The sequence below is a fragment of the Electrona antarctica genome, assembly GCF_951216825.1.
Source record: "Electrona antarctica genome assembly, chromosome: 24".
Classification (NCBI taxonomy): Eukaryota; Metazoa; Chordata; class Actinopteri; order Myctophiformes; family Myctophidae; genus Electrona; species Electrona antarctica.
The window spans coordinates 13,900,197-13,927,976 of record NC_136803.1 but is presented as its reverse complement, the minus strand read 5'-3'; the positions used below and the strand labels follow the sequence as shown (position 1 = coordinate 13,927,976).

Below are 27,780 nucleotides of genomic sequence, written 5' to 3'. Positions count from 1 at the left end.
CAAACATTGGCTTGTGATTGGCTGATCACCCCATAGCGATGATTTGTTTGGCTGAGCAAAGTACATATTGAAGATAAAAGTGAGGGCAGAAAAGTAACGACGGAAAAGTGAGGACGCAAATTGTGATTGGCCAGAATGAGATGATGTATGATGATAAGAGTGCCCTCACGGGTGTGATTTATGTTTTGTATTTTTTTTTCCTGACCTGCAATTACACCTGAAAAAACAGAACTTTGAACATTTAGATTTTCTGTGGTCTGGTGTTTTCTGAGCTGAAAAGGCCTCGGAACACAGAGAGAACTAGAAAAAGTGCCCTTCTGGGCACAGGTCTCCACCAGGAGGATAGGACTGTGTGAGATGTTTGGCAAATTGTTTAGGATTAATATAAACATGTTTTTGAGGCATTTTGTTCCAAAAATGTGTTTTGCAAAAATCAACCTGTTGGTGGCGCTATAACAGGCCAATGTGAAAAGGGTGGGATATATTCCTCAGCCTAGTAAGAAAATGTGTGAAAGATTTCACGTAAATTGCATGCTGCGTTCCTGATTTGAGGCTTTTGTTCAAAACGGGGCAATCTTGCAAACTGTGAAAGCTAATTATAGCCAATTAGGATGGAATATGAAATATCGGACTGATCCGACTTCAGCACATGACCATAGAGATAGTGTGTAACGATTTGTGATATTTTTGGACAGAATCTGGAGGAGTAATATCAAAAAATGTGTTTTACAAAAGTCGGCCTCCTGGTGGCGCTATAAAAGGCAGATGCGGAAAATGCAGGTCAACGGTTTGTCCTTGGCCTCTAGGGAGTGTGCATGCAACGTTTCACGCAGATCGGTGCAGTTTTAGGTAAAACATGTGAAAAGCTGCCTCATGGTGGCGCTATAACAGGCCGTTCTGGAAAATGTGGGGCAGAGGTTCATCGTTGGCATCCAGGGAGCGTGTGTGCAAAGTTTGGCATCGACCGGGTTAACGGTGCCGGAGATTAGCTGGTAACGGACGGACGGAAGGACACACGGACACACGGACACACACACACACGGACGGAGTGCAAAACATACTCTCTCCCCATGCCTTCGGCCTGGTGGAGACAATAAAACATGCCATGGCTCACTGGAGTGGATTCTTCAGTTAAAACCTGCCATTTGCTCACTGGAGTGGAGTCTTCAGTTAAAACCTGCCAAAGTGCCAATGGCTCACTGGAGTGCATTCTCCAACCTTATAATAGCCTACATGTTTGGACCGTGATAAAGACATTTTATGTTTTGTACAACCAGAATGTCATGAAACCTTTAACACTCATAGTGTACAAATGTAACCATTTTGATAAACTGTCACGGAGGATTTTTTATTTATTTATTTTTATTTTATTTTTGTACTGCATAACGAACTGGCTTGTGTTGACATCTTTGAGCCAGAAGGTGACTACATGATGGACGGCAGCCCCGGTGCGACTTTGAGATAAATGTGCAACACACAAATAATAATTATAATAACAATAACTACAGTATTTATATTTATATATTGTACTTCTGTTGTATGTTATGAAACGATTAAAAAATGATGATTGTGACATTTACTGATGCTGTGATTACTTGCGCAAGCATAGCGTGCAAGTATTGCGATCGGCTGGGTATGTATGTATGTATGTATGTATGGTCTAATTAAGGTCAATAACGGGTCTAATTTATATTTAGAATAGCAGAAAGCTCTAGGACTCTGAGCAGCAGTCGTACCCAGACAGCAGAGAGCTCTAGGACTCAGAGCAGCAGTCGTACCCAGACAGCAGAGAGCTCTAGGACTCAGAGCAGCAGTCCTACCCAGACAGCAGAGAGCTCTAGGACTCAGAGCAGCAGTCCTACCCAGACAGCAGAGAGCTCTAGGACTCAGAGCAGCAGTCGTACCCAGACAGCAGAGAGCTCTAGGACTCAGAGCAGCAGTCGTACCCAGTCAGCAGAGAGCTCTAGGACTCTGAGCAGCAGTCGTACCCAGTCAGCAGAGAGCTCTAGGACTCAGAGCAGCAGTCGTACCCAGACAGCAGAGAGCTGTAGGACTCAGAGCAGCAGTCGTACCCAGACAGCAGAGAGCTCTAGGACTCAGAGCAGCAGTCGTACCCAGTCAGCAGAGAGCTCTAGGACTCAGAGCAGCAGAGAGCTCTAGGACTCGGAGCAGCAGTCGTACCCAGACAGCAGAGCTCTAGGACTCTGAGCAGCAGTCGTACCCAGACAGCAGAGAGCTCTAGGACTCAGAGCAGCAGTCGTACCCAGACAGCAGAGAGCTCTAGGACTCAGAGCAGCAGTCGTACCCAGTCAGCAGAGAGCTCTAGGACTCAGAGCAGCAGTCGTACCCAGACAGCAGAGAGCTCTAGGACTCAGAGCAGCAGTCGTACCCAGACAGCAGAGAGCTCTAGGACTCAGAGCAGCAGTCGTACCCAGTCAGCAGAGAGCTCTATAGGGACTCAGAGCAGCAGTCGTACCCAGACAGCAGAGAGCTCTAGGACTCAGAGCAGCAGTCGTACCCAGACAGCAGAGAGCTCTAGGACTCAGAGCAGCAGTCGTACCCAGACAGCAGAGAGCTCTAGGACTCAGAGCAGCAGTCGTACCCAGTCAGCAGAGAGCTCTATAGGGACTCAGAGAAGCAGTCGTACTAAGACAGCAGCAGAGAGCTTTAGGACTCAGAGCAGCAGTCCTACCAGCAGTGGTGAGTGCACCTCATGGCGTGCTCTGCTTGCGCACAAGTAGGCCATACATGGCCCACTACATCTCTGCAAGTGTTGTTCTGGCCTGCAGGGATGCACATTTTGAGCAGTTGGAGTGTGGAGCCAGGTAAACACATCAGGGAGCCAATAATGAAAGGCGAGATACGTAAATTTCCACCCATTACGGCTCGTGATGAATGTGTCCTAAGATCATATTTATATGATCTTAGGACACATTCATCACAAGCCGTAATGGGCGGACTGAAGAGAAGGGTGACCGTGGCACGTATTTATACCGCGTGTCAGAGCACATATACCGTAGCTCACTGCTCTCAGAATTGCCTTGGTAATCTACTAATCCTCATTTAATTCAAGGGTCACGGATGATAACTACGTCTCAAAGAGCCTCCGTGCACTCAGAGGCACGTTTTTTTTTTTGTCATTGACAAATCATTTGATTGGTAATAATAATGGTGTGATTATTAGTAATTTGGTGGTCCATCATCATTCTCCGTAGCGTGGCTGATCCTGTGGGTCCAAAATCCACCCACTATTGTTCCGACAGCGGACGGACACACCGCTAGAAGGCCAGGTCCCATGTCTCTCTTCCCGGTAGCTGCTCACGGGAACCACCAGGCAGCAGCGGCTGTCGGTATACTCCATCGGTGAGCAGCCTTGTTCTATAGTAGCTTGTGATTGTGTTGAAGCACACAGAGGTTGCAAATGCACATCTAATTTAGATATATTGCTACTTGAACATTCATTGTTCACCTGGCATTTCAATGTACCGATACAATTGTGTCGCAGATAAAATTTCTGCATCGATTTCATAGATGGCTCCACAGACTTCCACAGGTCATTAATATGTCCGTACACGGACAAATGTGTCCATGGCAAGACTTGGTCTTTGATTTTCTGTTTTACACACCATTATAATGTTAGGCCGATGTTATTGATTTACCTGTGATCCTACTAGTTAACTAGACAATACTAGGTGATTTTTATTTTTTTCAACCAGGGCCACACTTGCCCCAGCCTTCGGCACCTCAGTGGATCCATTGATAAGGGAATGCATCAGGATCCTGATGCAGAGGATCCACCTTCTATAGTGTTACCAGAGGGTAAGAATGTAACCGGGCCCGAGGCTACTGCCTCTACGATATCAACGCGCCTGGCCCATGTTGTGTCCCATTGTGTCCAGTAGGTGTCAGTGTTGTGTTCAGTACCTGTTTGTGAACTTTGGTTGTTTTCCAAAAAGGAGATCTTCCGTTTCTTAGCTTATTCTGACCATGTCTTAATTAACATGTCAATATACAGCAGAGCTATAGGCAACATTGGGCAAAAATATGTGAACATTCGATGGAAATACACTTTTTCAACCAAGGTTCATGTTTTAGTTTGTTATTAGAAGTAAAACATGAGTGTTAATCTTTTTTCATTTGCTGCTTTCTTTCGTTTTAGGGATTTTAGCTGTTTTTGACAGGGGGGCGGGGGCATTCGAGCATGGGGCTAAATATGTATTTTTTTACACAATTGTATGGTGATTTCTTTTTTTATGGTTTACTATAGTCCTAATAAACACCAGGAAATTACATCTGGCCACAGAAGATCACAGGATCTACTGAATGTGAAGGTAGCCTACTGGGGGAAGGCTTATACTGTGTATAGGCTCGATATGTCAGTTTGTCACATTCAATAGATCCTGTGATCTTTTGTGGCCAGATGTAATTTCTTGGGGTCTAGTAGGACTATAGTAAATAATACAAAAAAAAAATCGCCATAACATTTTGTAAAAAAAAATACATATTTAGCCCCATGCTCGAATGCCCCGCCCCCCCCTGTCAAAAACTGCTAAAATCCCTAAAACGAAAGAAAGCAGCAAATGAAAGAAAATGAACACTCACCGCCAGGGGTGGGCAACTTTGACGATGTAGAGGGCCACTATATTTCCACACACACTCCAGAGGGGCCACATTGCATATTACTGTCGTAGCAAAAATAGCCGATCTACAAGCTCAAAACGCGTCGCAATGCGACGCGTTTTGAGCTTGTAGAGCGGTTATTTTTGCTATATTTGAATTTAAATCTTGAATACGTTTTTGCTATTTTTTAATTGGAATCCTGAAAAGTAACATTTGTATATAATTTTAAATGCATTTAGTTAGTTATGTTAACTTTATGAACTAAATGCAAATACATTGGACATAAAAAAATACATTTTAATACTAGTAATTATCTGAAATCAATAATATACCAATGTTCGGATAATAACCTGCGGGCCGCATTAAGTGATGGTGGGGGCCGCATGTGGCCCCCGGGCCGCCAGTTGCCCATGTATGCTCACCGCTGTCAAAACAGTAGCCGTGATCGCAGAATGCAGCCTACTGAATTTCTCCAAAACGTCACAATATAACGTTTCACGCTGGAAACGGTTGCGGTAGGTCAGCATTGATTGCTCTGATTAAAGGTATATTCAGTGATTTCACTTAAATTCAAATATCACTTATTTTTTCTTTTTTTTTGGATAATCCTCCTATATCCTACTATAGAGTGTGCTGACCATATAAGGAGTTCCTCCCTGTCCCCAGTGAGCCCCTGGGGTAAAAAAAAAACCTAGTTTCCGTTTTGGTGGCAAAGCCTTCATCCAATCAGGATGAGAGGGGCCTTCCTCCAATCATGATCGAGTGGGGGCGGGCCTTGGTGCACATGCTGTTGGCCTGTTGCACTGTAGTGCTTACATTCTGTTACCGGGGCTGACTGGGTGGTTTTCCAAATCACTGAATGCTCCTTTAAATGTGATTTTGTCCCTTTCAATGCATTGATGGCATTCAAATCCACTACATAAATCCATGACACGAAGGCCACCATCTCCGTTAGCATTAGGTCTTTATTTCTCATGTCACTTTGAAAGCTTACAAGAGCTTACATTTAACTTGGGAATTCTCAAATGACACAAGCAAAGATTATATACAGTACTATAAACTGTCAGCTATGATAAAGAAGACCAAATGTACAGGTGTTTCTAGTTCTTTCCGTAGCATATGTTTTCTGTAAGGTATAGTTTTTCTTTGCCAGAGGCAGGTGCCCATTATCCATAAAGCATTCCTTATTTCCGTACTTATCTCTTTGCGGTTACAAAAATATCAGATATCTTATTTTCTTTCTATCCCTGTGTTGACAAGTGCGCCCTGATGCAACTCCTCAACATTATTGCTGCATTAGCACAGTAGTAAATTCTGGAACTCTTTAAGTAAACGTATATAGTAAAACATGGCTATTAGCGACCCCCCCACCCCACCCCCCCCCGTTTTATGTTTCCTCTTACTTTAGTTTCTTTAAATACTCAAACACTTTCAAAGTGCAAAAAAACTGATCCGAAATTAGAAAGAAAAAGGTGCGATTCATACATAAAAAGAAAATATGGTAAGCATGAGAGGACATGGCACTTCTAATGGTGAGGAAGAGTGGTGAAAAGCAACGTCTGAAGTGACAAAATGGAGGATGGCGGTTGTTTTTTTTGCCCTTTGTATCACCAAATGGTCTACGATGCGAGCTTGGCTTCACCTGGTCTATGGTTGAATTTGGCCATGGTTGTGTCAATGCAGTGCATGGTTGTGTCAGCGTTTGATATTAAATTCCCCTTGCCTTCACTTGAAAGTGTGCAGGTAACACGACAGAGAAATAACTATCAAATTAATTAAAGTTGTGTCTTCAGTCAAATGTGGAAAGTTGACTGCGGATGTAGCCTAATCTCAGTTGTCCGGTCTTGGCCTTGACCACGTCTGAGCAAAAGTTAAAAACTGACTTAAAATGTCTACGATGTAAGTACGCTTTTTTTTCTTTTCTTTTCTTTTTACTACAAATTAAATTAAATTAAAAGCTTCTGCCACTAAACAAAGTAACCTAGTACATGACATGAGTTAATTGATTTAAATGACTGATCGAAATGGAAGATTCACTTCAAAAAGAGAGAATACCGAATGCCAAAACTTTTACTCTGACTGGGAAGGACAAAATAATCAAGTAGTGTAATGAAATGCGCTGTAACAAAACGTGTGCAGCTCAAAAAAAGGCAAGGCATTTTCAGTTCTGTTCGTTCGAGTGACTTTTAAAATCGTTAAATATATTTTTTTCTTTTTTTAAACTTTGTTTTTAAACATGATCAATATCTACAAAATGCACGTGACCATTTTTCCACACAGTGATTCATTCCCCCGCCGCCAACATCAATGACACCTCTTAAATCATGTACAGCATGGCGCCCTCCACTGCCTCGGAGGACAAAGTCCACTTAAAGCACTTTACCTGAGGTTTCATTAAGAATGCTGCAATTTGCCTAAACAGGGATTCTTGGAGACATACGAGAGACAGACAGAGAGAGCACATGCGCGCACGCGCTCGCGCACACACACACACACACACACACACACACACACACACACACACACACACACACACACAGGTTGTGCACACATACACACAGTGTCCACGCTTGTCCAGCACGCACGCGCACAAAGATAGATCCCCACGGGTTCATCAAGCATGCTTTCAGAGTCTATAGGGATATGACTGACGCCTGCATTACTGGGAGGAGAGAAGGAGGGAGTCTTTTCTGAACTGGGTTGGATTTTGCGCTCCTCTTCTAAGCAGATGCCATGTAGAAACTCCACTCGGTGAGGTTCAAGGGGGTTCCTTATAGTCATAATACAAAGCCCAGAGTTCAACTTGGCTGTTCCACATGTTTGTTGTGATGGGCGGGGGCTTGCTCTCTCTCTCTCTTTAAGCGAGTCTCACTTGTCACTGAAGGAGCTTTGTGTTTTTGTTTCAGAAGTCAACGCCTGACATGTCAAAGTACTCTGCCCCCTGGCGTTCGTCACTGGAATAGATGACTGACAAGAGGGCTCTCCACATTTCTCTCCTTTTGTCCCACGGAGCGTTTTTTTCTTTTTTCTTTTTTTTTTAGTTCAGTGATGTGTATTGTGTAATAGGCTAGGCGAAGCCCCCTCCCCTGCCCAGGGGAGGTCAAATGCGCTCAGCTGGTGTCGAATGATGTGACCCCCCCGTCTGGTTAAGCCCACTGACCATGGCTGGTGTCGCGGGTGGGGCCTGGGAGAGTGGGGGGGCCAGGAGCCAATCACTAGGGAGATGAGGAGGAAGTTGTCCTGCTTGTGGAGAAACTGTCAAATGAGAAAGGATAGTTCAGTGTTAACATTTGACTATTTGTTTTGTATGCAGATAGATATATAGATAGATAATCAATTCATTTCTACGTTGCTCATGGATGGATGGATGGATGGATGGACCAGGGCTCAAGATTAACGGCGTCCGGACATCCCAGGGCCTATAAAATATCTCATTCAGGACGGTTTCGGGACTAGAGGAGTTTCTGTACTGAAAATGCGCATGTCGTGCGCACCGACGAACAGCATGAGTCTAGCAGCGCTGCATAAGACGCAGACGCAAGCGACACAGACTGACACGGGAGCGATCTGCCTCAAATCCCCACACAAATTATATTAAACTAAAATTAAGTTAGCCTGGAGCCCTGGGATGGACAGACTATCCGTTTTTATCCTGCTGTTGAAGTGAAATTCGGTGCAGGGCAAGATGCTCGATTGTGAATTAAATTGTAACATTCTCCTTGGCTTTGACTGCTTCAGACAGAACATCTGACACACAGCTACAGTAGACTATTCATTTACTAAGCTGGTGGTGGTGGGGCCACTGGGGGGACAGTCCTTTGGGTGTTGGATGAAATCACCCCACGGCTGCCTACCGTTGCTCGTTAAGCAGGTCACACAATGGATGGACCACTGATATTTATCCAGCCAGGTCGGTGATTACTAACATCATTCACGCTGTGCAACACACGCCTTTGTAAGCGATGTGCTAAGGATTGTTTTGATCGATATGAATCTGTCATGTGCGTGCGTGTCGGGGACGATATCATGCTGCGTTCGCTCTGACGCTCTGTGCTGCCTGCGAGTGTGAGGGAACAACAGACACACACAGCACAGAGTGCTAAAAGGGGGAGGGCGGGGCGGTGCGGTGGAAGCAAGGGGAACAGATCTTCAAGTTGTTAGCTTGTAGATCTGCTCTTTTTGGCGAACGACACCACCGTACTACAAATATAAATGTAGGTATAGAACTGAAACTAATAGAATGTGCACTTGAGGTATCAGAGCCTTGTCTTTATCACAATTGAACGGTCAAATTCGGTAGTCGCACCAGTGCTACAAATTTAATTCTACAACTCGCACGGTGCTATTTTTAGTAGCAAATGCGACTACCTAGTCGCACTGTCGAGCCCTGGGTAGTGGAGCAGCAATAAAGCATAGAATATAGAATGCTATAATTCGATTCCACATTTTGTGCCGAATGTTTATCTACATCACCTATCTTAGGGCATAGGAACATGCTGCAGCACGTTGTGAGCTTGTAGATCTGTTGTTTTTGTCACGTCCGGTATACATTAGGCTGCAATCACGCTGCTCGCTTGGCGAGTAACGACTTATGTTACACATTTCCTGTAATGTTATACACCTTTTTTGGAAACAAAATCAATAGCCAAAAACAACGCATAGCTAACAATATGTTCTCAGTCACAATAATAAATCTCTCTCTCTCTCTCTCTCTCTCTCTGCCTGAATATAAGACTATATATTTTTTTCCAATGGAAATATCCTGGAAAACAGGGTCATATTATAATCGGGGACTATTTGACATTCAATGTTATTTTTCCACAAATGAGTCTTGACAAATGGGGGTCGTCTTATAATCAGAGTCGTCTTATACTCAGCACAATACAGGTATATATATATTTATTTTCTTTTTTTTTTAACTTATTTAAAAAGAAATCTGCCTAACGATGATGCCACTGGTGAACGGGTTTCTGAACTGCCCACAGCCCTCCTATGAGAGGGCACAGTCAGATTTTTTAATTTTGTGCGGACTCTTGATAATGTTTTTTCTAATTTCAAAATATTTCCAGGAATTTCATGACCGTGGGACCTTGGGTTTTAATCTAGAAGTGGTACCTTTGGAGCCTGTGGACCATGTGTGCCACCAGGGAGTCAGAGATACCAGGGTAGCTCTCCTCAGCCAGCAGTATGGCCGCCCGCAGCTCATCCAAGGCCATGGGGTTCCCATTCACCTGCTCCTGCCTCGCCTTCAGCTGCAAACCAACGCAGGACAGGTAGAACTCAAAGTGCAATGAAAGACGTTGGGCACATGATGAAGACTAATAAAGGATAATGTATATTGGGCACTCACGGCGATAAGAAAATAATATATATCATTTGTGAATACATATTTTTCAGTTGATAATGGGCCATTTTTGTAGAATGTTAGGGTTTAAAGGGATAGTTCAGATTTTTTGAACTTAAGTTGTATGAAATACTTGCCATTAATATAGTGGTTGCAACTGTATTCATTGATTGCCCGAGTCCTGTGGTGGGAGTTCTGCTCTGGTTTTGGTGAAATATCAAGTAGTTCCGGTCATTTTGTGGGGGGCACTGGGGGCCACGCAGTAAAAGTAAATTAATCCACAAAACTAACGTCATTTGTATTGTTGACCTATTTCTAAAATATTAGTGCAACTTCCGTTCTTTTTTTTACCCCTCTATCACACAGAACTATGTTTTTTGTGTCCATATCACTATGCCCAAAAAAATAGTTCCATGTGATAGAGGGGTCAAAGTTGAACGAAAGTCGCGCTAATATTTTAGAAATAGGTCAACAATACAAATTACGTTCGTTTTGTGGATTCATTTACTTTTACTGCGTGGCCCCAGTGCCCCCCACAAAATTACCGGAACTACTTAATATTGACCAAAACCAGAGCAGAACTCCCACCATGGGACTCGGGCAATCAATAAATACAGTTGCAACCACTATATTAATGGCAAGTATTTCATACAACTTAAGTTCAAAAAATCTGAACTATCCCTTTAAGTCACGTATACAATACAATACAAGTCAATGTATACATGAAGCTAAACCTTAGCCCTAATCTAAGGTTGTTGGGGTTCTCATACAGGGAGGACAGAATCTGCTTACCTCTGCCAGAGCTGGAGCGATAACTGTGGTCAGGCTCTGTGAGTAAGGTCTCTTTGGAATGTCTTTTAACTGCGGAAAGACAAAGAGAGCACAGTAACAGTTTTTAAGCACATTTGAAAATGCCCCGCCGCAATGTGGGTGAGCACATTTTTAACCCATTTAGGATCGATGCCGGTTCTAAATACGCCTTCTAAATGTAGCAGAGTGGCTCAGAGCCTCTGCCTGATGGCCTCAATAGTCTAATATCTCCCCCAGACCAAAGGGATATCCCTTTGGTCTAGTGGTTAAGATGTTGGACTTTCACGCAGGAGACCCGAGTTCGAATCCCGGGCGTTACATAAATACAGTTTTCAGAACATTTCAAATTTGTATTCAATCATTTCAAAAATGTTATGTTGCTGTATACTGTACATAGCAACAAGAACCCCAAAAGGGGTTCCCGTCCTGAAGGGGCTCTGTTGACTGCCCCTCCCCGTTCATCAGCTCACCTGCTCTGTCGACTGCCCCTCGCCGTTCTGGAGCTTTTTGGGGTCTTTCTCCCGGATGGTGAAGATCCAGTCGTCATTGCCAAAGTCGTTTCCGCCCGACGCCTGGGCGTCCTGCTCCCTAGTTGCACAGAAACAGGGGCGGCTTAAATATCCAATCGAGCTGAGTGGTGTAGTCGTGCATTTAACATGCTTAAGCACTCTTTTAACAGCAGCAGTGGATAGTTTTTGCTGATGCACCTTTCAGAACCAGTATAGCAAATGGGTTCTGAAAATGCTTTGAAGTGCTTTCTGAACAGCAAAGTAAAAATGGGCTGTAGAATGTCCAGTACCAGTAGTGGAAAAAGTACTCAAATGTTTTACTTAAGTAAAAGTATCAAACTGTCTGCAATATAGAAATGCTCTGTTACAAGTAAAAGTCCGGAATTCAAAATGTACTGGGGTAAAAGTACAAAAGTATTGGCATCGAAATGTGCTTAAAAGTACCAAAAGTACTCATTATGCAGAATGTCTCATTTCAAGTTTTCAAATGTATAATAAATCTTTTGAAAATAGCAGATCTACAAGCTCACAATGCGTCGCATTGAGACGTATTGTGAGCTTGCAGATCGGCTATTTTTAAATGGCCGAGAGTTGAAGGGGTTAATGTACGTTTTGTAATTGCGACCGAAGGTCGCAGTTAACTATGGAATCGTGCATTTCCTGTCTGTCAGTGTATCACTCAAAATCCCCATACATGGGAAAGCCCATGGTGCCCAGGTCTCGTGACAAAACGTGACATCAACAGTGATGAAGATCCCCAATGTCATAGTAAATGCGACCCATAATTAAGCCCATATATGGAGATCCCTGATGTCATCAATATTTACGTTCTCAATAAGCCCGAAAATTAAGGCCCATATACATCAAAATTGTACAGTATTTAAGTCAATGTACTTAGCTACTTTCCACCACTGTCCAGTACCAACTAGAGAATAAAGATGGCTGTTGTCAGCATAGTGATTACAGCACTCGTCTGAGCAGTCTTATTCACCCTACTTTCCTCGGATGTAATCCCACCCTGTTGTGTGTCTACTTGGTCTACTACACCGTTTCCCTCTCAGCTTTCCTAACTGTCCATCTCAATTAAGAGTAAAACGGGAACAGAATGCCCAGTGCCCACTGTCTTTTCCAAGGTATAAAATATCTTATTTAGGCCTAGTCTAGACTAGGACCCTTTTGTCTCTGAATCTGAATCATCGTTACGGTCACATCACAGGTGTAAAACAGTCCACGCATCACTATTATGAACTAGTGTTCCTTTCTAACCGTTGTACACTCTGGGGTTACTTACGAGTCAGACTCGTCCGAGCTGGACTCGTTCTGAGTTCTGGTCTGCTCCGCCTTCCACCTCTTGTATTTGTCCACCAACTCCGTCAGGTAGGAGGTCTTCTTGGCGTGGCGGACGATCAGCTTATGCTTTAGCAGTTCTTTGGCAGTGGGCCTCTGCAGTGATACCGGAGGGGGTGAGCGAGAAGAGAGAGAGAGAGAAAGTCAGGAGCGATCAGCAAAATAATATACTGCAGGTCTCTTCAAGCCTTATAAGTGGCCTTATAAGTGCGTGTGTGCGCATGCACAGTCCATGAAAACAATGCCCAGATATGTGGGCTCGCACTCCCGTCTCTCCATTTGGTAGACAATATACGTGCGTGTGGGTGCACACGCTCGTAAAAAATATAGAATTGATCCAATTTTTAGAGCATGCGTATCTGGGGCCCGCGGTATCCGTCTGGTGTAGCCGGTATCATTGACATATCACAGACCCACTTGGTGTAGCTCTCCCGTAAATCTCTTTGGTCAAAAGAAACAAACAAGCTGAGCTAGTTGGGGGGGTTGAAACGACTCGTATTTGGTGAGTCGATGTGTCGTGGCCATTTACTGATCAATTTTTCTCTTCTTTTTTTGTTTTGCTGCGTATCAGTTGACAGGAGAGCGCAACTGTGCATTGGCTGCATTCCTTTCTTTCTGCAGCTGCACCCATCGTGTTTAGAATTTGCATCAAAGCCCCAATGATCATACATACACATCATCTCATGAACAACTGCATTTATGTGATTGGTTTAACCCATTCGGACCTGAGATCAGATTCTAAAAATGTCTTCTACATCCTGACAGTTTTCTGAAAAAGCTATGTTTCTATGTCAGTGGTTCTTCGATTTTTCAAAAATAGCAGACCTACAAGCTCGTAGCGCGCCACTCGGTGGCGCGCTATGAGCTTGTAGATCTGCTATTTTTCAATAGCTAAAGCATAACATAATGCCAACACCAAACGGGGTTCCCGCCCAGAATGGGTTAATAGCCGAGTTGCTCGTCTACAGACGTAAATATTCCCTTCATTGTCAATGGCATTTAATTTAATGTCATATTTGAGGCACATATGACCTAATTTCTCCTTTCATTGTCAATGGCAAATATGAGACGTGTGGGGACATATGTATATAGGAGGGGCTAGCGGACCTAAAAGAATAGACATCATTTTGTAAACATGTGTTCATTAAAACAGAAACAGTTGTTTAATCCCAGGCTTGAGAATATTGAACGGATAGGACTCTAGCGTCAACGTTGTCGGCTACTGCTGCTTTCTTCCTGCTTGCGCATAGTGCGCGCAGAGTTGACAGCCAAGATGATCGAGGGGAAAGGCTTTCTCGAATCGTCTTGACCGTCAACTTTGCACACACTATGCGCAAGCAGGAAGTAAACAGCAGAATATAGTGAGACTCTGGTAAACAGAACCGCACACAGCAAGAGAGGAGCATAGACTAGAGTTATGGAGACGAGACATGCACAGAGATACACACATTCGCCCCCCGGAATAGACAATAGGGTTCATGCGATTAAATAACAAACAAACAACATGGGCTTAATAAAACACTTACAAAACTGGGCTCTTTGTTGAGGCATGCTTCTATGAACTCTTTGAGGGGTTTGCAGTAGTTCCCCTCCAGCGTGGGTGGGTTGTTCTTTGGGATGAGGAACAACACCTTCATGGGGTGGAGCTCTGAGTGCGGAGGCTCGCCTTTAGCCAGCTCAATGGCTGTGATGCCCAGTGACCAGATGTCAGCCTGGACGACATGGGAACAAACACACAGTAGAGGATTTGAGTGTTATCAACCAGTAGGTTACTTATCAAGCTCATTTAATGGAGCAAGTAGGCTCTACTGGAGCAGAGACGTTGTTGTTGTCAGCCATTGTCCGACGTGGCGTTGGTCGCGTTGTCCGACTATTACTAACTCTAACCTTAACCCTAACCTCAGTCTTAACCGGCCATATAAGTCCACTTACCCTAACCGTCTCAGTCTTAACCGGCCATATAAGTCCACTTACCCTAACCATCTCAGTCTTAACCGGCCACCTAATTCAGTTTCACAATGTTTTCGCTTCGACGGCAGTAATTTCACTTCCATGTTTCCTAATCATAGCCAGTAGGCTGTGATCCAGAGCATACTGGCTCCATTGCATGGTCTTGATGAGTAACCTAGTGGTGATTATGTGTTGATAGCATTTGATGCGGGTGCACACAGACAGGACTGTAGATACACTAGGGCTGGGCCATACAGACAAAATCTATTATTACAATATTTTTGACCAAACATATCGATGTTGTGACGATAATTGCATTTTTCAAATGATTTAAAAAAATTGACGATCTACAACAGTGGTATTCAACTGGCGGGCCGCATTTGGCTAAAACATATAATTTATCACACGATTACAATCTCTAAATCCCAGACGATGTCTACTATTGTCTAGTCACATAATAATATTGCCACATATGTTGGATACTCTTATACAAACACAGCAAGTACTATGCTTTAAGTCAGTGGTTCCCAAACGTATTCATGTCAAGGACGGTCAAGGACCCCCAAATTGACACTCATTAGCCCAAGGACCCATTTGAAAATGTATGCCAAGGACCCCCCCCATATAGTCTAGTAGCCAGCCCATAGAGCCCCATTGTGAACCCGGACATGTTGAGTACACCAAGGTTTTGTTAGAAATGTTTAGTATGGATCCCCAGCATGTAGAAACTGCCGGATGCTAACTTGCATATGTTGAGCAATTTTCATAATTGGCATAATATGTGACCATACCAATTACAACCTATAGAAGGCAAAATATTCAAAATGTCATCATGCTTTATGTAGCATGCGACATGTCAAACTAGGGGGTTTTCATGATGCTGAATTTATTCCAAGCATTAGTTTTGCAAAAACATTGGGCTCAGTGTTTTTTTGCAAAACTAATGCTTGGAATAGATTCAGCATCATGAAAACCCCCTAGTTTGACACATCACATGCTAGATAAAGCATGATGAATGTTAAGTTAACTCAGATTGTACAAATGGAACCAAATGGACTTGTACACTCTCTGAGTTACAGACCCATAAGGCTCCATTTGGTTCTTAACTTTAGCTGGGGACCCCCTGGAACTCCCTCAAGGACCCCTGGGGGTCCCCAGACCCCACTTTGGGAACCACTGCTTTAAGTCCATTGTCCATCGCCCCCCTCTTCCGCTTTGACCTTTGGCCGCACCTTAGAATCGTAGGCGGACTGCTTGATGACCTCAGGAGCCATCCAGAAAGGCGTTCCAACGAAGGTGTTGCGTTTGATCTGGGTGTCGGTCAGCTGTCCGGCCACTCCGAAGTCCGCCAGCTTCACCTCGCCCTGCTCCGACAGCAGCACGTTGGCCGCTGAAGAGACACACAGACATAGGATGTCAATTATTCTTCCTAACCGATTTTGATTCAAATCATTACCTAAACATACAAAATCACAGAAATGCTCAATTGAAGGTCATCATTGCTACACTATTAACACTTTTACAGAACCCGAGTTACTCGAGTTCATTAACTGTAGAACACTTTCCCTGCGGTTCGCGAGTTGCCCGAGTTATGTTTTCATTGTTTAATACACGTTTTCAATACGTTTTAAAGTCATACGGGCAATCCACCGAACAGAGTGAGACAGGAGACGCGTTTTGATGATGTCATCGCAAAAAGGTCCGTCGCTCTGGCGTGCAAAAGGTTATGGGAAATTATTCAAATTGAGACCCTATTCATTACAATGGAGGGGGTGGAGCGGAGCGATGCTCTCCCTCGTCCACTCTGTTGTTGTGATCGCCACTTTGGAATATTTTTCAACACTATGACAAGTGATTACACTGTTTTAAAGTGGATTTTCATGACAAGCAACTCAGCCGTCGGCGCAGTGGCTGTTCAACTTAAAACATAGGCAGTGAAGCTTGAAACACGATCGTATAATCCTGGCAATAAAACTGTTAAAGTGTCGATTTGTCATTGTCACCATCAGCATAAGTAAACGACTATCCTTTAAAGGGCTACCCCTTTTGCAACCAGGTCTTATTTGAATGATGTTTAGGACACAATAAACACTGGACACACCTCCACGCAGCCTCCCCCCTCTCCACAAGGAAAGCATTATGATCATTGTAGGAATTCAGCTATTCAGTCAAACCCTAGTCAAACACACAGACTTCATTATTTTTCTGGCCATAGGGTACACTTTTCAAATTGTGCTACTGTTATCTACTACAAATCCTGTTAACATTCAGTGACTGCAGTTTCTTCCAGTGTTGAAATGTCCCTTTAATAAAATCCCATATTTTGCACTATCATATGGTAAAAGCAGTGTCTTTTTTTTGCTTTTAGCTCTTTGTCTAAATTGGGAACAAATCTCTCTCTAGCGTGCAGCTCCGGAATCCTCACAGAGCAAGGGAGAGAGAACTGAGAACTCTCTTTTTAAGCACTCGTAAAGCATCCGTCGATGCTGTTCGTCTGTCTAGCAGAGGCATTAGACGAACGCACAGCAGCCGACAGAAGCATTCAACTAACCCCTAGCATGCACTTGCCTTAATTCCCCAATGAAATAGTACCCTGATATAATGTACAAGTCCATAATTGGATGTCAATACCATTAACGTATCGTATGATATGGGGGGTATGTGTGTGTGTATATGTGTGTGTATATGTGTGTGTGTGTGTGTGTGTGTGTGTGTGTGTGTAGTCCCAGATGTCCATTAAGTCAAAAGCATCATCCATCCTCTGTCTGTTGAGGCAGAACAACTCGAACGCAACAGACAACAATAGATGATGGTGTTGACAGAAACTCTGGCCAGACAGATAATCCGGATTATTATTTTTTTTGTCAAATATAGTTATGAAAAAGAATAATCCCTTTTATTATTTTTTTGTCGTAGATTTTTTAACAGTTCCAGCATTCCAGCAAAATTATTCTGTTACCCTTTTTGGTTCTTCTATGAACATGTGGGTCTGGTATTTGTCAACTCTACATGGGTGACTGTAAAGGCCTTAGTCCAGTTTTCGGTGAAGAGGTGAACACCGAAACGAGGGTTAGTAATAACAGAGAGATGTGTTGTGTCAGCGGTGACCACCACGACGTGACGTCATGTTGTAGTTTTCGGTCAACCCTTCACCGAAAACGGCCTGGGCCGCGGCTCAGCGGTCCAGGCACCTTGGCCGGTAGTCAGAGTCTGGCAGTGTGCCGCGGGTTCGACTCCCGATCCCGACGGCCTTTACTGCATGTCACCCCCCCATTTCTTGTCAGCCTACTGTCTGTCCCTCTATAAAAATAAATAAATAAATAAAGGTGAAAGCTTCCAAAAAAAAAAAAAAAAAAACCTTCACTGAAAACTGGACTATGAATAGGCCTTTACTGTCTTCACTACAGTAGAAAACTACAGCTACAGTACTTACTCTATCCACTCCACCTGGACGTTACTGGAAAAATGTGTGCAAATATTTGAATATATACAGTATATACTTTCACAGTGAATGTTATTTTTTGTGGCTTTCGTCTATATTTTTTTATGGAGGGACAGACAGTAGGCTGACAGGAAATGGGGAGAGAGATGGGGGGAAGACATACAGTAAAGGCCTTCAGGATCGGGAGTCGAACCCGCGGCACACTGCCAGACCGGATTACCAGCCAAGGTGCCTGTACCACTGAGCCATGGCCCAGGCCACAGTGAATGTTTTTAACTCAAATATTTTCTTCTGGGGGGGGGGGGTCCCTAGAACAAGTTATGTTCAGATGGGGTTCCGCGACCAAATACAGATCATTCTGTGGGAGTGTGGGTCCTTGACATGAAAAGGTTTGAGCACCAGTCACAGTGCACTACAGGATTTGGAAGACATTTTGTAGAATCAGGTCCTCAGGTCTTAATAGTTTGAATGTCCAGCCATTGTTATTTGTGTAATTTACCTTTGATGTCCCTGTGGATCTTCTTCTCACCGTGCAGGTATTCCAGGCCTTTGAGGATCTCTCTTAGGATGGTGGCGATCTGAATCTCGTCCAACGCCCCAGGCTCCAACTTAACAGGAACGGAAACAGCAAAACGCATCCTCACACAACAGCTAATTTGGGTTTGTGTACGGTTTTCTAAAAAGCCAAATTCAAGCACCTTCAAGGTGCATTGTCTGAGTCATCTCATGGTTGTAATGTACCGTCTATTGGCATCCAATTCTAAATATCCATCCTTTTTTTAGATACAAGACTATAGATATGTCAAATTGTCAATGCCATGCTATAAATGTCTTGATTGTGATTTCTACCTTGAATTCAAGCATTTTCCAGCATTTATTCAATCCAAGCACATTGATACCCTAACAATAACTAGAAAGAAAAAATAAAGTGGGACAATTACACTAGGTTGCCCTAAAAAGGCCCAATCAGTGATATTGAATCAATACTGATATAAACAAAGAAATATGTAGCAGCCACACCAAAAACATAGATAAAGAAAATAGCTGGATGGATATTTTCAAACTACAAATCAAACACCTTAAGAATGTATGTAAATAGAACCCCAATTCATATTCAAGTGTATTTTTTATATCCCAGACTTTCTGTATACGGCCAGAATCAGACAGTATCATCCAAACGATGGACGAGGAATGGATGTCTTCACTTACCAAATCTAATGCAGAGCCTCCACCTAAATACTCCATAATGATCCATAACTTTGTGTCCTGGAAGAAAATGAGGAAGAGAGTGAGCCGTCGATGTGAAACGGACATCATTAAATATTAAGTGAGCTATATTCTAGATGAATATTCTCGCCTCCATTATTATATCGGAGGTGGGATCATTGCATGCTGTCCGCAAAGATCCCCGATCCCTGAAGTTCCCAAACAAGCCATAATGGCACTAATAAGCTGGGGGGGGAAAGCAGATCTACAAGCTCACAACACATTGTATCAACTATTTCTTACAAATCAGGATAGATACACAGTGCAATTGCCGACACCACAGTACCGCCCTCACCTTTAAGTAGGATCCGTAGTACTTGGTGACGAAGGGGCTGTCGCACTGGCTGAGCACAGTGATCTCCTGCTGGATGTCCTCGATCTCATCCTCGGCCTCCTCCAGGTCGATGATCTTGATGGCCACCACTTTCTGCGTGCGATTGTCGATGCCTTTGAACACCTCACCAAATGAGCCCTTGCCAATCCTCTCCAGCTTGGTGAAAAACTCCTCCGGATCCGCTTTGGCATTCTGGATGAGGTTGGGAAGGGGAGGGGGGGGGGGGGGGGGGGGGGGGGAGACAGACAAAAGGACAGGAGAAAAGGGATAGGAAGGGAGAGAAAAAGGGGGAATGTGTGATGGAAACCAAATGTCAGGAAGTGAAGCAAGACATCAGCAGGATTAGGATGCCATTGTTGGAACGATAAGTTAATTTGCCTATTGCCACTGCACACTTGTGTGGAGAGGGTAAACATTTGAGATGATAATCATGTCAATTCAAAGATAAACGTATTGTTCTATCATTTGAAAAGGATCTTCATGATGCAGTGAGATGTTTTTTGGCCACAGGGATGCCACGTGAACGGAACACTGTTTTTATTTTTTTTTAATCTGTGCCACAAATAGTAGCAAAATGTATCACAATACCTTAACTGAATCCAATTACATTTCTGTGTTGAATCATGTTTATTTCATTCGACTGTAAGTTATGACTCTCTTTCAATCTTCAATTGGCAATAGCGGGCTACAGTATTATCACGAGTCCTTGCACACTAAAAATAGGCTAAATGTTTGTACCCAGTAATGATGCCGTGGTTCAGACCATGTAAATGTACCCTGCCTGGCCAACGATCAAACCTGCACCTCTCACATACCTTAGCAAATGACTCCCTCTAGGCTTCCCTGCTATCTGCTTTCAAAAGAAAAAAATACTATAAATTGAAATAATATGTAGAGACAGACAGGAATTAGCCTTTCACACGGTAGCATCCGTTTTCTCCTTGTCACTGCTATAAACAGTGTAGTCACAAACGTCTGACAGGTTTTGTCACTGGCTTTTGGAGAGGCTTTGGCAGTGTAGTTTGCCAGAGGGGTTGGGTTTGTGTGAGGATTCGAGGAATCCAAGATTGATGATTGCTCTGACATCGTAAGCCAACTCCAAGGGTATAAACTAGGGGCTGCACATTTTGGACTAAAATTATAATTGCGATTATTTTTGTTTAGTACTATTAACATGTTTATACGTTACCATTTTATTATTGAATCAATTAAGGAACTGGGAAGGAAGGGAATGCTGAATCAAAGTACAAGTTTCAAAATTCCAGATATGCAGATATTCTAGGATTATATTACAACTAAGTGTGCATCATGCCTAATTGAATTTTGAGACTGGAAGTCCAACTGTCGCACTGTTGCATGTGAGCATGGAATTAATAAACTATTTGAACAACGCAGGAAGTGCACAGAAAATGTCTCTAGGGGCTGTTATGTGGGAAACACAAGAGCAGGCAAGCGCTGACAAAAAATGACTTCCTTGTATGACCTCTTGTGAACAGGGAAAGGGTCAATATGCCCATTTATGAGAGCTAAAAATTAAACAGCTGCATCCTATAATAAAAGGAATCTTTAATCCAAGCTTGGTATGCTTAAACAAAATGTGCCTAAGCAACAAAACTTTGGCTTTACGGATGGGAAGAAATGTTTTGAGGTAGTATTTTTGGTATTAATTTTCCATAAAACAATTAAAATCGCTTTTGTGTAAAGTAAAATACCCTGCAATCTACAGACTTCACACACACACACACAAATGTCTGCCTTCACTTGCCACTGTGTTTGGTGGATGTTAGTTCACTTTCACATAGCTCTGGTCCATAGCTCTAAATGCCTTTGCATTAGAGCTTATTTGCAAAGGCATTAGAGCTATGGCCCAGAGCTAACTTTCACAGAACAGCGCCTCATCAAGCAGATTACAAAGATTTTAGTTGGGCTAAATCTTAAAACAAAGCATGATGAGTCATGTTCGTCTTAAGTGGCAGGAGGCACCTTTGCAGCCTATAAAGATGCAGATCCCCACACATCTGTCTTTGATGTGCATCCACTCAGTCAGCACGTCTACACTTCTTAGCAAACCACCACCTACAAATCCTAACCATGGAAAATCTGCTAATAAGCTATATATGATTATACCGGTATCTACAAAAACAACAAAATATAATAGTATATTCTGCAGCCATGCACATGTACGGACAATTCTCGTGCATCATGTATGGTAGTGGTACTTGGCAGGGCTACCATGGAAACCAATAGCAAGCCAACCATCTCCTTCAGAGGGTGACATGATCCAGTGGTTCCCAAAGTGGGGTCCAGGTTCCCCAGGGGTCCTTGAGGGAGTTCCAGGGGGTCCCGAGCTAAATGATAGTTTGGAACCAATTGGACCCTTATGGGTCTGTACTCTGTAACTCTGAGAGTGGACAAATGGAACCAAACGAGCATTTGTACACTCTCAGAGTTACATTAATATTGATTTGACATTATAAATTAGGGGTCCCAGAGATAGAAATGCCATGGGGGTGATTAGTGTCAATTTGAGGGTCCTTGACATGAAAAGGTTTGGGAACCACTGATGTATGGTACTACTTGGCAGGGCTACCATGGAAACTATAGCAAAGCCGACCATCTCCTTCAGAGGGTGACATGATCTAGTAGGCTATGAACTCGTGATTTTGACTACAGTGTGACCACTGACCACCAACCAAAGGCAAAGCCCTCTGCAGAGTGGACAAGAAGACACAGAGGCTTAAGTCACGTTACTCACCTGCATGCCCGGTATGTTGCCTTGGACGGGAGACATCATGCTGGGGAGCATGATGTGTGTGGGGATGATGACGGATTGACGGCTTCTCCTTGGCTCTCTTGGTCGTGTGTACACTGGGAGGCTCTCTCTCTCTGTGTGTGTGTGTGTGTGTGTGTGTGTGTGTGTGTGTGTGTGTGTGTGTGTGTGTGTGTGTGTGTGTGTGTGTGTGTGTGTGTGTGCAGTGTTAGAATAACAACAACAACCCTACTGGTCAGTCTATTTACCGTGTCCAAGTACAACGTGTCACCGTGTGTCGGTGGTTCGATCACCCGGAGGGAATAATGTTCATCAGTGGACAGAAATAACCTCCCAAGTGTTTTTTAAAAACAAGGCAAATGTCCTGCCTTGCCTGTCCTGCCGCAACGTTAGCCTCTTAGCCGCTAACTTAGCACATCCAAAAATGTGCCCCTGCCTGCAGACAAGCTGCACCCGCTCGGTTCAATAATCCGCAGGTCCCCCCCCCCCACCACCCCCCCTGTCCGGGGAGCTGGATTTATAGAAGCGTTCAGCAGGAAATATTAACAAGACGATCGCTCACTTTTGCTGACACTTTTTGTGGAAAGCGTTTTCTGCCTGTCTGTGTCGCTAACAGCAGCGGCGTTACGTTGTCAGCAGCAGGCTGGAAGCTCATCCGTGCACAGTGCACACTACAAGTCTGCATAATATCCGCAAAAAAAACAATAAATGATCAGCCGCGGAAAGAGTCCCAGATCAGCCTCGTTTGTGGGTTTCAGCCGCCCGGTGGCCCCGGTACCAGAACCATGGACCTCCTGCTTGATCTGACATTCAATAGAAGAAAGGACGGTAGGGCTCGTCAATGTGTTTGTTTTCTCTCTCTCTCTCTCGCTCTCGCTCGCTCTCTCTCTCTCACTTTCGTGCCGTATTCTCGGCCATCTTGTCGGTGCTTTGCTCGCCTGTCTGTCACGCCTGGGCGGACCGCCGGACCTACCGGATACGGATCCAGATCTACGGAACCGTATCCTACATGTGGACTGCATTTGATGATGTCACATCATCAAATCAAACCATGCACATCAATTTGATGTGCATGGTTGATTGATTAATTGATTGATTGATTGATTGATTGATTGATTTAAATTGTTATTAACAGTTTGCAGAATGGGTACAGTTGAATAAAATCAAACAAAATCTTTCAAGAGGATAGGCCTAAGAGTCCTCCAAAAGACCCATAAATTCCCCATCTGAAAACATGTGCCACTGACCATTCATTCTTTTCAAAATTATTCATAATTTCCCCACAATTTTCCAAAATGTTTTGAAATAGAATCGGCTACTTTTATTGTTGCACAATTAATCGGAAAAAGATCGAGATCTAGATTCAGACACCTATGTAATCTCATTTTGTGAAGAATCATGCAGCACTATATATAGTTGGCTGTCCAATTCATTTTTACTCTAAGGCAAAAATGTCAAAAATTACAAAATTTCATCATGCTTTAAGTAGCATGTGACATGTCAAACTAGGGATTTTTCATGGTTCTGAAATCCATTCCAAGTATTAGTTTTGCACAAAAAACACTTCTTGGGGTCAGCCGTCAGGACATTTGGGCACATTTGGGTAAGTGCAGCTATATGGCCGTTTTTAGCCCAAATGAGTGTTTTTCGTGCAAAACTAATGCTTGGAATGGACTAATAATCATGAAAACCCCCTAGTTTGACATGTCACATCATCATGCTACATAAAAGCATAATGAAAATGTGCCTTATATAGGATGTTAATGGTGGTGGTATGGTCACACATATCCCCCATTAAAGAAATTGCTCAATGCTGACAGCCGGTCAGCAAGTGGATTCATTAGGCTAGACAATATTTTAGGCAAATAAAGAATATATTAAAAAAACAAATTTCACACTTTAAACCAAAGAAACCTGTTGGCTGCCGGACTAATATGACGTAAATTCTCCATTCATTGTCAATGGTTGGCATTAGGATCTAGCTGAATATTAACCTGACTCCGCCAGATGGGGCAGCAGAGAGTACACTGGGTTCCCCCCTCCTGCTCCCGGGGGAACCCAGTGTACTCTCTGCTGCCCCATCTGGCGGAGTCAGGTTAGCTGAATATAGGAGGGGTTCAAAAATACATAAATATTATTGATTGATTGATTGATTGATTGAAAAATGTATTAACAGTTTGCAGAATTACAGTACATTTCAAGCACAAACTCAATACAAAGGCTGTTAACTGTGAGTGGACAACCCAATTAAGCATTACACTTGTTTCCAATAGGGTCCACCATGTTCAATTCATCAAAATTAAATTAATTAAATACTGATCAGTTTGAGGAAGAAAATGGAAAACTGTTTTGAAGAAATAACGACACAAATATTTTTCTTTCTTTCTTTCTTTTTATGTTCATTATGTTTTATGATAGCCATACAAATAAAACACACAACTGCAGTGCGGCATGTCATCTATTTAACCACTAGAGGGAGCCAATGTATCAATGTCCTGGCGCGCTGTGCTGGCTGCGGATGGAAACGCGTCAACGTGTGGCTGCAATACAATATAATAATGATGCCATGATGGAATGGAATGGACAACTTATGTCGACCGTTTAGACCCGTTTATATATAGCCTAAACTCTATTGTTTTAGAGTAGACCTGGTAAATGTGGTCACCCAGAAAGAGGTCTATAAGGACCGACTCAACCGCTTTGTTTGTTTGCAGTCATTTCTTTAAATGAGTCCCCATGTCGCACGTTCATACGGCCGGGTAAACAAAACAAAAAAAAACGTAGGAAGCTAACATGCTATTATTATTATTATTAGGCTAGTATGCGCTTTATTATAGCAAATTGTGGGGTTTTAACTCCATTCTACAGAGAGAGACGAGAGTGCAGGGACAACACGAATGCGGCCCTCTGTGGCTCATGCAGGGCTAGCTCTGGTCCATAGCCTTACTGCTCTTGCCGCCGTTGCATTAAGGCATTAGAGCTAAGGACCAGGCTATCCATATTAGGCCTATAATAGCCTGGGCTGAACAGTGGGTTTACATTACAGCTATTTTGTTCTATTTGACGAATGGGGGTCTGTCAGTTCAGTTGCCCCTTAAACGAGTTCTGGATGAATACAGTTTAGCGTTTTCATGACACGTGTGTGTGTGCGTGTGTGTGACTGTGTGTGTGTGTGTGTGTGTGTGTGTGTGTGTGTGTGCGCGCGCGTGTGTGCGTGTATGTGCGCGCGCGCGTGTGTGTGTGTGTGTGTGTGTGTGTGTGTTTGTGCGCGCGCGCTTCAGTCGTCGTCGTGGGAACGCGAATTGGTCGCTCCGGAGCAGGAGGAGCGGCGGCGCGTCAATTGAGAGGAACACCCCCATGCGTAAATGTGTCTACTGGATGTAGACCTATGTTATGTAGGGCAAGACGTCTTCGAGACAAACCGGCCGGTGGATGTGAGAGAAAGACCATTGTCATTGTCATTGCCAGCCAACATTCTTCTGACTGACAGAAGAAGACCAGGGACAATATAGGCAGCAGCACGAATAATATTGTGAGACCAAGCGAAAGAGGGGGGGATATGGACATAACGGACCAAGGAGCTCAGATGGAGCCGCTATTACCAACGGTAAGAAACACCGCGGATCCCCCAAAACCATTGTGTTTTTCTGAACATTCATAATATAAAATATCAGCCTATATTGGCACGCAACCGTTAACATGTGCGGGGCACGCACCGGTCCTCAGTTTATATCTGAAAGGATATAATAATAATTTGTTTCAGTTTCCTGCAATTTCATAATAGAAAATGCTCTATTTTACATCAAAGGACGAGGGATTCCCAATTAAGTGACCTATATTTTCTTAGTTTGGTTGTGTGTAGCTGAGACCAAAGAATGGTGTCGTTCTCATCAAAACATGAACAATATTCAGTTTGTATACTAGTACTGTTTGATCAGTCGCATCAAGAATCATGGAGTTATAGCCTTTGCTATACAGCTTTCTCCTTCTGTATCGTTTATGGCCATGCAGTTGGCCACTGTAGCCTAATTAATCACTCACGTTGGATGAAGCATGTGAGGCTACAGCAGCCGCAGTTTAATTTGAAAACGGATTCATTTGATACCGAAATAGAAAATCCTAATCCTAAATCTCGTCATCTCAACTACATTGCGTCACGTATGGGCCTATCATGATTCTTGAATCATCGACTCAATTTGTGATACACATGGCGAGACAGTCTCGCTGTCAAGCCATTCCTGTTGCTTTAATAGGCTACACTGCGGATCCATGCAGGGCATGATGTTTAACCTGCAAGATTAGCTTACATTCAGTCAGTCAGGTGTGTCAGTAAAACAGAGTGGAATACAATAAATGTATGTGGATCATCCTAATATATGCAGGCTTTTAATGCGTGGTCTTTAATAGTTATGGGTCGGTGATGGCTGATGACCTGGGACACCATTATGACAATGTCCTGCATAGTAGTATTTATTTATTTTCTTATTTTTTTTAGTGCCCAGCACATGGATCTATCACAGCCTAATTTCTCTGCCGTTTTATGAGAAAATATGGCTTTTAAATGACACTCCCTCTCATACAGTAAGACAGCCTAATTTCTCTGCCGTTTTATGAGAAAATATGGCTTTTAAATGACACTCCGCTCATACAGTAACAGACAGTACACTACACGCTATAGTACACTAGCAAACCAAACACACACTCACTCCCCAGACACGTTGTAATTTATAAGCAGCCGTCCGTCCCCTGAGATGAAATCCTCCTCCACTGACCCATAAGGAGAGAACATGGAGTATCCATTAGGCTCTGCGCTGTGGGCTAACAGCCCAACACTCACAGTATGTCTAGAGAGGCTGCTCACAGCTCGACGTGAAATCACTCATTTCATCGACATGTCATGTCCAGAACTGTAGAACACAGAACATTGAGATACCAGTGGTGTTCTGAACCTCCTGTAAATAAGACAATTGATCGTATACGTCGAACCACCTCCTCTTCTGTGGTCCCCCCTATCCTTATTAGCATTCAGGTGAGGCAGTGCTGAGTGGCGAAGAGAAAGGAAATAATATGCTCTCTGGATCCTTTTCTATGGCATGGAGTGAATCGGAGAGAGAAAGAAGAAACGGAGTATAGCGTGAACAATAGGGATATTGCTCACATACAGTAGGCATGCATGTTTGATGGTGATGGTTGTACAGTAACACTGTGGTCTTGGCTCTCCTGGGGACCGTGCTTGTGCAGCGAACGCCGGTCATACAGAGGAAAGCTCTCATCTCCCCGCTCTGTGTCAATGCGGTGTGCTGCTCCCCTGACACCGTAACTCACCGCTGCCCCCTCCTCCGCCCCCTTTCCTCCTGGATGCTGCTGCATCCTAATCCGTTGCCATGG

At 43.5% G+C, this 27,780-nt stretch overlaps 2 protein-coding genes across 4 annotated transcripts in view; one reads left to right on the top strand and one right to left on the bottom strand.

Annotated features, from left to right (window-relative positions):
• Window positions 1-5,565: 5,565 nt before the first annotated feature.
• Window positions 5,566-22,853, bottom strand: LOC306917497 (serine/threonine-protein kinase 24-like). The gene is made up of 11 exons (XM_079495759.1): window positions 22,378-22,853; window positions 19,584-19,814; window positions 19,232-19,288; window positions 18,522-18,630; window positions 15,813-15,970; window positions 14,157-14,342; window positions 12,575-12,726; window positions 11,245-11,362; window positions 10,757-10,825; window positions 9,736-9,872; window positions 5,566-7,875 (listed from the first exon to the last, which is right to left on the bottom strand). The coding sequence occupies exons 1-11, from the start codon at window positions 22,426-22,428 to the stop codon at window positions 7,836-7,838; spliced, it is 1,308 nt and encodes a 435-aa protein (XP_079351885.1). The 5' UTR covers window positions 22,429-22,853; the 3' UTR covers window positions 5,566-7,835.
• A 227-nt stretch (window positions 22,854-23,080) lies between these two features.
• LOC306917491 (sodium-driven chloride bicarbonate exchanger-like) overlaps window positions 23,081-27,780 on the top strand; it is an 89,311-nt gene continuing 84,611 nt past the window's right edge. For 2 of the 3 annotated variants that reach the window (XM_079495751.1, XM_079495746.1), the window contains exon 1: window positions 25,898-25,999. In XM_079495751.1, the coding sequence (XP_079351877.1) occupies window positions 25,952-25,999 (48 nt within the window). In that variant the 5' untranslated portion in view covers window positions 25,898-25,951. Of the gene's footprint in view, window positions 23,221-25,897; window positions 26,000-27,780 lie in introns of those variants that run through there. The other variant, XM_079495749.1, reaches the window with a different exon arrangement.

Excerpts from the sequence above, each read along its gene's own strand:
- LOC306917497 (XM_079495759.1), bottom strand. The coding sequence starts at position 22,428 with ATGCTCCCCAGCATGATGTCTCCCGTCCAAGGCAACATACCGGGCATG. Across the intron at positions 19,289-19,583 it reads ACTACGGATCCTACTTAAAG|GACACAAAGTTATGGATCAT; the intron begins GTGAGGGCGGTA and ends ATTTTCTTCCAG. Across the intron at positions 15,971-18,521 it reads GATCCACAGGGACATCAAAG|CGGCCAACGTGCTGCTGTCG; the intron begins GTAAATTACACA and ends GTGTCTCTTCAG.